This window comes from Euleptes europaea, chromosome 15, assembly GCF_029931775.1.
Source record: "Euleptes europaea isolate rEulEur1 chromosome 15, rEulEur1.hap1, whole genome shotgun sequence".
NCBI classification, from domain to species: domain Eukaryota; kingdom Metazoa; phylum Chordata; class Lepidosauria; order Squamata; family Sphaerodactylidae; genus Euleptes; species Euleptes europaea.
Genome location: NC_079326.1, coordinates 41,494,549 through 41,506,879, shown reverse-complemented (window position 1 = coordinate 41,506,879; position 12,331 = coordinate 41,494,549). Strand labels below are relative to the sequence as shown.

Sequence of the window (12,331 nt, the reverse complement as noted above, 5' to 3'; positions counted from 1 at the left end):
TCTCTAGATTCACAGACACAGTAAACACATGAGAACATAAGAAAGGCCGTGCTGGATCAGACCAAGGCCCTTCAAGTCCAGCAGTCTGTTCCCACAGTGGCCAACCAGGTGCCTCCAGGAAGCCCACCAGCAAGACCAGTGCAGCATCATAGTCCTGCCTGCGTTCCATAGCACCTGATATAATAGGCCTGATCCTGGAGAGAATAGGCAAGTATCATGACTAGTATCCATTTTGATTAGTAGCCATGGATAGCCCTCTCCTCCATGAACAGGTCCACTCCCCTCTTAAAGCCCTCCAAGTTGGCAGCCATCACCACCTCCTGGGGCAGGGAGTCCCACCATTTAACCACGCGTTGTGTGAAGAAATACTTCCTTTTATCAGTTTTGAATCTCCCACCCTCCAGCTTCAGCAGACGACCCCGAGTTGTACCATTTCATGTTTCCCGGGTCGGGGGCCCCACCCCGCGCCCTGGGGCTTTCCCGCCACCCTCCACTTACCAGACAAGCCCCTGCTGGCTCCAAAGTGTGCCTCTTCCCTACAGGGACATATGAAGCTGCCTTCTACTGAATCAGACCCTTGGTCCATCCATGTCAGTATTGTCTACTCAGACTGGCAGCGGCTCTCCAGGGTCTCAGGCAGAGGTCTTTCACATCACCTACTTGCCTAGTCCCTTTTAACTGGAGATGCCAGGGATTAAACCCGGGACCTTCTGTATGCCAAGCAGATGCTCTACCACTGAGCCACGGCCCCTCCCCACATTTTTAAAAATGTTTTTAGCCATTTTCCCCTCCCCTCCAAGGACAGCAAGAAAGCAACTGCAGCACAAACACACAAGATGGGCGCTTTCACACTTCCTGAATAATGCACTCTCAATCCACTTCCAATGCGCCTTAACGATTGTTTGCAAGTTGATTCTGCCACTTCACACAGTAAAATCCAGCTGCAAAGTGCATTAGAAGTGGATTGAAAGTGCACTACTCCACATGTGTGAAAGCACCCAATGTGACAGGGCCCAAGCAGTTCTCAAACTCCTCCCCTTCCCCATCGGTCCAAAAGCTAAAGCTAACTGCACGATGCAGAAAGTTAACCGAGAAAGTAAAAGGCATTTCAAGTTTCATTTGGAGTCGAATTCATGGAACTGATGTTCCCATTTCAGTGAAGAACAGACGACCGACAGGCAGGCGTTTTCAAACTCCCATCCATCATCCCCAAAAGCAAAGCACAGGGAACAGAATTGGGTCCAGCTGCTGCAGCCAAAAATGCTTTCACATACCCAAGGCTGGCCCCTGAAGTACGCTAATACCACACGTCCTTTTCACACCTTACGCAAAAGGGTGGCAAACTAGGGCCCTGGGCAACCTGGGTTCAAATCCCCACTTCTACCATGGAAGCTCGCTGGGTGACCTTGGGCCTGTCACAAGCTCTCGGCCTGGCCTACCTCACAGGGCTGCTGTTGGGAGCAAACAGAAGAAGGGAGAACTATGTTCTAGAAAAGCTGCTCTGAGCCCCAGTCGGGAGATATAAATATGGTAACCTACTTCGTGGTGCCATCTTTCCAATACCCATTCAATTCCATAAAGTATTTAAAGAATCTTAATTCTGGAATGCAGAGAGGTCCTCCTCTCTCCAACAGAGAAGCACTCCAAAAAGTTGTACAATGTACAGACAGTCTGCTTTTCTATGTAGCTTTTCAAAAACAACTCACAGGTTGGTATCCCTGACTCCTTCCACATTTATTTTAATTTATTTATTTAAAACAGGCTTCGCTCCCCAACCGGGGGGGGGGCATTTGGCTTACATCCTTCTCCTCTTCCATTGTATCCCCACAACCCTGCGAGGTAGACTGAGCATGCGGTCGCCCCCCCCCCCTTCACTAGGAAAGCAGAGCCTCAACCTGGGGGTCTCCTTGCTCCTGGCCCCCACACTTTCACCACCCTGCCGCTCCGGCTCTCTTAAGCCTGTGCGACCCACGAAGGGCCGCCCCGCCACGGAGTTCTACCTACCCGACGAAGCGCCCTGTGACACCCCGAAGGCCGACCCGTCCGTCGCCGCGGCAGAAGCCGGCGTGGGCTGGCAGTGCCAGGTTCCGGCCCCATCCGAGGCGCACTGGTCCCAAACAATGAGCCTCACAGCCTGGCCCTTGCGCAGCCTCGCCGGGAAGAGAGAGCCCCCCCAGGATCACAGGTTTCAGCCAGATCTCACACCCACCCCCGGCAGGCTTCAGCCAACCAGGCGTTGAGCAGGGCTGCAAAGGGACCCCGGGACTCCGTGCACCCAGCAGAGGGGGACAGGAAACGCAGCCCCCCCGAGGGGGCAGACCAGCCCTTGCCACTGCCAGACCCCTCCCCATCCCCTCCCGCCTCGGGAGCCGCTTCCCTTCCGCCCACCCTCTCCTCCTCCCTCCCCCCCAGGCTGCTGGGCCCCCTGCGGGTTGCCACCCCACACGCATGCCTTTTGCAACCCGGGCCAGCAGCTCTGCGAAGAAAGGGCCTCTGCACCGCTACAAAGCCAGGGCCAGGGGTGGGAGGGGGTCCAAACTGCACCTCGCTGGGCCGCCCTTATTTTTAACCCCCCCTTTGGAAAGCAAACCACCAAGTCCCACCAGCTCTTGCCTTTGCAACACAAAAGCGCCCCCTCCCTCCCCCTCCCCATCTCCGACTTCTCGGCCGCGCAGAAACCATCTTCACCAAGGACCCGGAGCCAGCGGTTGCCGCCGACATTCTCTCTCTCCCCCCCCCCCCGGATACTCAGGGGATTCTTGCAGTGGCGAAGCCCCCTCCCCAGCTGGGGGGAAAGGGAAAGGGGGACCCGGCCATTCTCCGCGGCGGGGGGGGGGGAGAGACAACGCGCCAGCTCGCCTGCTCTCTCACGCTGGCTCTCTCTCTCTCTCTCTCAGGCTCACCGGCTCTGCAGCCCAGCTGCCGGCCGAGCGGGCACGAGAGCAGGGGCTCCGAACCAAGTTCGGAGAGCCGCACTCAATGGGCCAAAGAGCCGCATGCTGCTCGCGAGCCACAGTTTGCTGACCCCTGGTATAGACTGTTATGAAATGTAATCTAGTTATTGATGAGGACAAATACACAAAGTTTGGTAACCAGGTTTGCTGTGGTATTATGTGGAATAATGTTCCTGGAGGGCTATAGTCATTCATTTCATTTCATTAACCTTTATTGGCATACCAAAAGACAGAGATAAAACAACAACGTACCTCCAAAGGGCAATACATATAAGTTACAAGTCGAGTTAATAAAACTTTTCTTGTTCTTTAAGAACTCCTGTAAGAAATTCAGCCACAGTAGCCGTAATTTTAGGATCATGATCACTCAAGAGAAATTTGCATTTCACTTCATTACTCGTGTATCTCTTGTACTGGAGCAAAGTAAATAGCAGTTTATCCCACAGAGTCACATAGAAGGGGCAATCTAAAAGGATGTGGTCAATTGTATCCAACAAATTTAAACCACATGTGCATAAGCGTTCATGTCTAGGGATCTGAAGGTATCGGCCTAAGAGCATCCTAGATGGGAATGCGTTAACCCTAGCTAATAGAAAACGCGGTATTGTGAAGGTATCTCTAGGTTATCTAGATACCTAGCCATTTTACCCGATCCATTATTAAGGCCTAGGGCCGCAGGACAACAGATGGGGGGAAGGGCTGGGTTAAAATTCAGCAATTCTACATCAAGGAGACGTTGCTTGATTCTTTTGAAGATGTAAGATTCATTGGCCAGAGCAAGATTATCTAAATCAATTCCAATTTGGCAGAGTCTAGATCTAATCAATATGTCCCTTGAGAAATAATGAAGTTCACTTTTCAAAAGATATAAAAGGGAACCTGGCTCAGTTTGAAAATATAATTTGAGCCAATATCTTATTGTTTGAATCCAGGCTTTGGTGGCAATCAAGTTTTGCCTGGTTTCAAGACAAATTGTAAAATATGAAACACATGTAGGTATCCTCAATATTTGTCTAAGAAATATGGCTTGGATGTTCTCCACTTCTTGATTAAGAGTTCTTAGCCATAAGGGAACACCAAACAGAAGTTGGGGGAATATTTTCAAATTCAGGATTTTGATCACTGCAGGAACACACTGATTCCCCTTCGCGTAGAAAAATTGCTTGACTTGATTTAAGGAAATCCTGGTGGCTTTAATAGTATTATGTCGATGTATAGACCAGTTGAGATTATAGTTATAGATAATTCCCAAATACTTATAGCTTTTAACTTGTTCGATTTAATCCTTCCCAATATGCCATTTGTATAAGGGCCATTTTTTGGAAAATACCACTACTTTTGATTTGGAGGAGTTAATAGAAAGTAAATTCGAATGGCAATAATTATTAAAAGCATCTAGATATCATTGGAGGCCTACTTTGGTGAAAGAAAGAATGACGGTATCGTCTGCATAAAGAAGTAGAGGTAAAGATTGGGACCCTCATTTAGGTGGGTGACCATTAACTGAACCCAATGACTGCACTAGATCAGAAAGAAAAATATTAAAAAGTAGGGGAGCTAAAACACACCCTTGTTTAACGCCTCTTTGAATTAAGATTTTGTTAGTCAGTCCACCATTAGGTGAGTATTTAACTTGGCAGGTGGTGTTTATACTGGTGGGTTATAGTCCATCTTTATGGGACACATTGCTATGTAGAGACTCAGCATCCATGGTTGCCAAGTCTAAATTTTCTGAGAGACTATCAGTGGACTTCAGTTTTCTCAAGAAGGCTGCTGAGGTCCATAAGTAACCTGGGGTGTTGAGAATATAGGGTCAGAGGATGGAGTCTATATAGCCAGACACCTCAAAAGTGATTTCCCCCTCCAGCTTCAACTTCCAAGCCGCATCATAATTTCTTCTGTAGACCTTCAGGAGTGGTTTTTTCAGGAGATGGAAAGGGCTGCAGCAATATAGTGGCAGTGGGACAGCTCTGTTGCATGAGTGAAATTCTGCTTTCCAAGCAGAGAGTGTGGTGTGAAGATGTTCTGTACAGGAATGAATCATGACACTCCTGACAGACCATACAAGTCCCGAACACACCCTTACTCTGCCAGGCTGCTGCAGAGTATAGTAAGCACCCACATACCCTGTTTCCCCGAAAATAAGACATACCCATAAAATAAGCCGTAGCAGCATTTCAAAGCATTTGCGCAATATAAGCCATACCCCGAAAATAAGACATGGTCCCGACGGGACTGCGTGAAGACCGGGAGGAGCCCAGCTGAGCAGAGGCGGTCCTTTATTTTATTTTATTAATTTTTTTAAATTTTATTTTATTTTATTAAGTACCATACTTAATAAAAATAAGACATCCCCTGAAAATAAGCCATAGTGTGTCTTCTTGAGGAAAAATAAATATAAGACAGTGTCTTATTTTCGGGGAAACACGGTACGTGCACAGTGCCTCACTTACAAGCACTGTATCTAGTGTGTCATGTTCAGTGCTGCTTATGTTGTGGGTAGCTGGGCTCCAAGGGCCTGGGGAAGAGCAGGCCCCTAGATGCGCCCAAGCAAGGTACTAGAAGACTTCTATGTATTCCGTGAATTGTAATTCGCACAGCAGCAGGACACGAAACTTACAAGTGAGGGGATAATTGCCACATTCCTAATTAGTTTAAGGGTGGGGTGATGGCTTTTTTCCCCCTTTTTTGAAAAATGGTCAGTCCACATGGAGCAGTTGTGTTCAAGAGACTATAAAATTTAGGGTGGTGGTGGAAATTAAACTCCAGGCCTTTCAGTTTTACTGAGCACTTACCCTGTAATTGAAATTCATCCACTAATAGCAATTTTTTTTATAAAGAAAAATGAATTAATGGTCAGTGGCCAAATGTGACCGTTTTAATAAAATACGTAGAAAACAGTATCAGCTCTCATTTCTGTGCTATACAATGAAATAGGTCTTTCATGACAATATTGGAAGTTATAGTTGGTATCAGAATTATGGTATTCCACAACAAGATATCTCAAGTGTAGCTATAAACACAAACAATATCATATAAAAGTAATACAAGTTTCCCGGTATATAATTTTTTTTTCTAGCTTGTGAGAAACGTCAGTCGAAGTGCATTTGACTTCACTTAATTATCTTTAAACTGGAAAAGATAATTCATTTTTTCATTACATTATACTTTGTCGAGGAGAATCAATTTAACATGTATTACCACAGAGCTTCCATATGTCTAAAAATTAATAACCAGCAGGTAGTTGAGAGTTTGCCAAGTTTTGCAAAAATGGCCAGTCTGCCCACAATGATTGCTTTGATGTTCATATTAATTACTGTTGTCCATATCAGCATGAGGAATAAGATGCATGGTTTGAGAGCTGTTAGTGTGCCAAATTGAAGAGATTCTTGTAACACACGGTCTCACGTTTCAAGCTTCTCTGTTTTCCTGTGGAGACAAAGGTTGTTTCAAATGGAGATCCCCCCCCCAAAAAAAATTGTGTGTGTGTTAGATAACGTTGAAAATATTTTAGTTTGAAAACTAGTGGCTTGATAAGATCTGCTCAGTACTTTGTTTCCTTTTAAAAAACAACAACAGTTTGGTCAGTGACGTTCCAGTCCTTAAAAGCAGTTACTCAGAAATGTGTAGTGCTGATTTCAGTAGACCTTCTTTCAAGTGAAGGTCGTCGGGTTGGATCCTACAAATTGAGAGCATGCAAGTGATCGTGGAAGCAGATCTGTCTTGCCTCCCCTTTCCCTCAGCAGCCCCCTGTAACCCCTGAAAAGCTGGTGCTGGGATTTGGCAGGCGCCTCTACGTCAAAGAGGCTGTGCAGCTCTGGACACTGCAGCGAGGCAATGTTGTCCCCTCTTCTGCTGGCGGAAGAAACCCAGTGAAGCAAATTTCTGTTCATACAAGAGGGAAGAGAAGTGGTTTCACTTGATTCCTCCTCCTAACTGCAAGCCATGCCTCACAGTTGTCCGTGAAGCTACCTCTATCCTCAGGGTTCACTGTTTAGTGGTCACTAGGGGGCTTTGGGAGGACAGAAAGAAGGAAGATCCACGAACACTTTCTGATCATATTTGCAGGCTCCAAGCCATTATTTAAGTCTTACTAATTGTACAAAGCATGTGGAGATCCGCAAGAAACTTGCGGAGATAGGTAGGCAGAGGCTCTCCTCCTTCCCCCCTCCCTCAGTGGGGCGCCGAGGCTTTCCCCCCGTCAGTGGCTCAATGGCCCACCGAGACTTCTCCATCCCTCTCAACGGGGCACCTCTCCTCAATGGCCCACTGAGACTTCTCCCTTCCTCCCTCTCAGTGGCATGCCGAGGCTTCCCCCCCCCTCAACGGGCTGCCGAGACTTCTCCCTCCCTCTAAGTGCACTGAGGCTTCCCCTTCCCCCTCTCTCAATGGCGGGCCAAGGTTTCCTCCACCCTCCCTTTCAATGGTGCACTGAGTCTTCTCCCCCACCCTCACCCTCTCTCTCTTTCTCTCTCAGCGGCTTGCCTGGACTGCACTGGGTGAACACACCAAGCCCCCCCCCCCCATTGGGCCCAGCACAGCTTCTGGGCTGCGCTGCTGCTACTGACAGCCTAAATTAAGTGCATCGCACTTTTTAAAATATTTTGGGAGGGAATTCAACCCCCCCCCTTGTTTGTTTTTTTACTTTTCAGGTTTTCTGCAGGCCTAGGGGGTCCCCCAAGTCTGCAGAAACATCTGTATGGGGCTATTGGGCCCTTCTCTACAGATTTAGGTATCTCAAATGTGTCAAGGACCCACAACTGTTCATGGCTTTTAAATACCATCATTATCTTATGTTAGTCTGCTGTTGTGTAGACAATCGGTACATAACTGAAGGATGAGATGTTGTGGCGTTTTACTCTGTACAGGCAAAAGTAAAAACTAAGAAATTGTTTTTTGTTGCGTCTGTTAGGCAGGCCACCTAAACACCAAGTGTAGTTTTGTGGTTGGCTGTGTGATACAGAGTTGCCTGGAAAATCCAGAGAACATAACACATTAGAAAAGCTGAGAAAACTTGGCATATTTAATTTGAAGTTTAAAAGTTTAAAGAGGGACATGACACCATTACAGTAGTTAAGAGGTAGCCATAAATAGTCAGAGGGTGAGAGAATTTTATGATTCTTTTCTCATACAAGGAAATAATTTCCCTGTTATATTCCTTCTGTTTTACTAGTGTAAGAATTGTTAAGAGCTAGAAACGGGACTTTAATTTGACATTGGAGTTGAAGCGAATATAATATATATTTGGTCCTCGCTTCCCATTTTGGATCCTTCATATAGACTGGTAGCAAATGTATCAGATGTCCATGTCCTTCATCAACTCAGTAGATTGGAATTGACAGTAGTCTATTCATTCTCTAGGTCTTCATCCTCCAGGCCCTCCACTGGCAAGACCTATTCTTCCTCGAGAGAGAGGAGCATTGGATAGAGTTGTTGAATATCTGGTTGGAGATGGTCCACAAAACAGGTAAAATGTCGCTCACTGTGGTAAATAAAGGCTGAAATTGTAACACTCAGGACCTCTTCTCAAGTTACCTTTGTAGCTCCTTCTAGCGTCCCATCAGAAATTCAATGCTACATGGGAGGAGTCCATGCTGCGGCTTTCCCCCACAGTAGCATCTTTCCTTCCAGAAACTGGGCGAGTAGTGAAGGTAATGTTAGAAGGGGCCTTTAGTTTATCTTTCTGATAATTTACGTAAGCTCTGTTCTGTTTAAGTTATTTTGAGCTCTTTTGAAGCACTTAATTATGAACTGAAATGGGTTGACTTATCATAATGCCTTTCAGAGTACTGACTGTTGTGGCTGAAACTTCTGAACCTATGAACTATTGGCATATTTGAGGAGTTATGTGATTGTATCTTATCTTCATACACTGTCTTTTAAACTATCAATTACCTGCCCTCTGAGTCTTACCAAACCAACTTTAGTCAGTCACATCATAAGAGTCCAAATAATACATATTAAAACCAAATTTTGCGATTGTAGTAGTTAAGTCATATTATCGTTGGAATTGCTCAGTTGCTGGCTTAAAATTGTAATAATGTGGTATCTGTTTAATGCATGACTTTTACTACTTTAATTCTAAATGTTAATGCCCTCTAGCTGTTCTCTAAGTCTGCTCAAGTGGTCCAGGAGCATGACTAAATGAATAGACAAATTTAATCGTTAAACCAGTGTTGGTAATGTCTGATCTCTTCTTTAGATATGCACTGATTTGCCAACAGTGTTTCTCACATAATGGAATGGCTTTGAAAGAAGAGTTTGAATATATTGGTAAGAACAAACGTATATATTCTGCCGCTTGAGTAAGAGCTTATTCCCAGATTTGCATTTAGGCGTCTTTGGAATATAAACAACTTTTTGATAAAAATGAAGGCCACAATCCAATACAGAGTACGGTTGATCTTGCCCGTATATTGTCTCGAAGGCATATTTGTAGTAGAGTTGGGTCCATGTGAATAAGGTCTGTTGCTTACTTGGGTCTCAGCTCACTCTGGGATAGTCACACGTAGAGACCTCTCTTCCACCACCTCTCCCTCTTGTTCTAAAGGAACTGCATGTTTTGGTTTTAACACCTGGTGTGTGGATGGGGCTTTTGACATGCTTATGTGCAAGCCCCCTAGGCAAGATTTGAACTGAGAATGGAGATGTTGAAATAGAGTTTGAGAAGGAATAAAAAATACTCATTAAGAGTAATATTGAGCACATAGTTAGCACCAAATACCAGAATGCCTGCAATAGGGTAACTATTCCAAATACGCATTCAATGTTTAGTGAGTGAATACAAGAGAATTGGTTGAGGGAAGGAGACGGTGTGAGCAGCAGGAAATGCAGAAGCTTATATTCTGAATGGGGGTTCTTCTGGGAAATGCCAAGTGTCAGGGCACCCGATAGCCTTTAGGAGGAGGTTTGTCATTCTCTGAAGAGAGCTTGCCAGGGCCAAGTGGGGATCAAAGCAAGAGTTCTAGTGAAATCCAGGGAGAAGCACGTGGAAGCAGCCACGTGCAGAGGGCCAGACACAGAAAGAGAGCTAAGGCTCAGGGTATACAACACAGCCACAGCAACTCAGGATCTGCGTACTGATCATGTTTTGGGGAAATCGGGGTAGCTGTGATATCAAGCAGGATAATAATAGAAAACAAACCTTTAAAAAAATCCCCCCTCCCCGAGCTTGGAGAGATGGGTGCCTCAGAGCACCTTAAGAGACTGAAATCTGTCGAATGATTGTCTTTTAACAGCCTTCCATGTGTGATTGAGTCAGTTTTCATTCTGGACCCCGTTGTGCCAACAGCCTTCTCTATGAGCTGATGGCAGTGCCTTGAAGACCGGCCATTGTATCTCTAATGCTCTCATTGGGGTGCTTCTGCTCCCACCCATTCTTCTGCCACCTTGCCTCCTATGTTACTGAAAAGAGTCCTGAAACTAGGCTGTGGAGCTCTGAGTATGGTGCGAGGTTGGCTGACTGTTCACCCCCCAAATGGAGACAAGTAGAAAGAAAAACCAATGGAGGCTGAATAATCACAGCAAGCAATCTTGACACGCTTAACTCCATAATGCATCTGTATCCTTTGCTATCCATGATACCTCATGAGTTCATTTACAGATATCGCAGAATGCATTCTAAAGTTTTTTTTAAGTTCTGTAATGTCTGGTTAAGAAATTTGTGCAAAACTGCATGAAAACTGAAGAAGCTAGGACTACTGTGGGCTGAGAGCAGCGCCCTGGAGAGTTTTTCTCTCTAGAGCCTCTCCAGCTTTTCAAGGCTTTTCACTTTACCAGAACTTTTAAAAAATTTGCGTAGGGTTATTCTTTAGTTTTATGACTGGCAATAACTTAAGACAGATTCTGCTCATGGTTGAGCACAGATGTTTATTTCTCCTCCCTTCAGCAAACAAAAGTCAGTTATCCAGTAATGGGAAAGAAGTTATCCCAGACACTTATTTCCACGTGGGCGTGTCTGTCCATTTGTTTGGCTCAGGAAATATTCACTATTCAGGAAATATTTAAATAGCCAATGCATTTAACATGTTCCTGTAATATCAAGACACTTTTGCTGAAATATATCCTCAGCAGTGAGATATGTGCCAAAGATTCACCCTAAGCCCTTTCAAATGAATTTCTGCAACTTGATGTACATTAATTAGAAACCAGAAGCCATATTGTACATATAAATAAGGGGAGGTTTATTTCGGATAGTTAGCCCAAAGTTAATACACCATTGTTTGTCTTATGTTGTGACAACTTTGGCCTTTTAGGGCTTGGAAACATTTCACAGATGATTATGTTTCCGAACCATTTTTCCCCTGGGAGATATGTAAACCTTCTTTGATTACATCTGCCTTACAGAAGCCTATAGAAGTATAACAGCCATGTTAATCACAGATGTTGAACATTTTGTAAAATCAGTTGCTGCAGTCCCTACATTTATGTACCATACCTACAGATTTTGAATATCTCCCAACCCCTATATGCATATGGAATTCAACTACATATGGTGGTGGAAAGAGCCATCAAGTCTCAGCCAACTTATGGCGACCCTGTAGGGTTTTCAATGCAAGAGACATTCAGAGAAGAAGAGTTGGTTTTTATATGCTGACTTTCTCTACCACTTAAGGCAGAATCAAACCAGCTTACAATCACCTTCACTTCCCCTCCCACCACAGACACCCTGTGAGGTAGGTGGGGCTGAGAGAGCTCTTAATAGAACTGTGACTAGCCTAAGGTCACCCAGCTGGCTTCATGTGTAGGAGTGGGGAAACCAACCTGGTTCACCAGATTAGTGTCTGCCGCTCCTGTGGAGAAGTGGGGAATTGAACCTGGTTCTCCAGATTAGACTCCACTGCTCCAGACCACCGCTCTTAACCACTACACCACACTGGCTCTCAGAGGTGGTTTACCATTGCCTGCCTCTGTGTCCCGACCCTGGACTGCCTTGGTGGTCTCCCATCCAAATACTAACCAGGGCTGACCTTGTTTAGTTTCCGAGATCTTACCAGGTCGGGCTAGCCTGGGCCATCCAAGTCAGGGCTAAACTTCCTATAGGAAAACAATGCTGAAATGAGTGCACATGTTTTCTTTTGTTCAAGTGCAGTCAGCGAATGGGGCTGGTGAAGAACAAAGAAGCTTCTGTGAGCATTTGCTTCCTAGAATCCAAAAAATTCAGACATCCCAGGCGTGTTTTTAAAGTATCAGTTCAGTTTTTAATAAGGGCTAGTTCATAGACCAGATCACACAGATGAGTTTTGGGCTGACAGTCTGACTTCCTGCATTTCCTCTTTTTGCAGGAAACCATAGCTTGCATTTGCCTTCCCAGTGGGAAGTGGGCTTCTAACCAAATCCAAGTGCAAGGCGGATTTTAAGAATGAGAGGAGGGAGCA

At 45.4% G+C, this 12,331-nt stretch overlaps 1 protein-coding gene across 1 annotated transcript in view; it reads left to right on the top strand.

The window, feature by feature from the left end:
• The window catches only part of LNPK (lunapark, ER junction formation factor), a 48,820-nt gene that overhangs the window by 28,179 nt on the left and 8,310 nt on the right, over positions 1 to 12,331 (top strand). The window contains exons 9-10 of the mRNA XM_056861191.1: positions 8,316 to 8,421; positions 9,157 to 9,227. Coding sequence (XP_056717169.1) covers positions 8,316 to 8,421; positions 9,157 to 9,227 — 177 coding nt within the window. The remainder of the gene's footprint in view (positions 1 to 8,315; positions 8,422 to 9,156; positions 9,228 to 12,331) is intronic.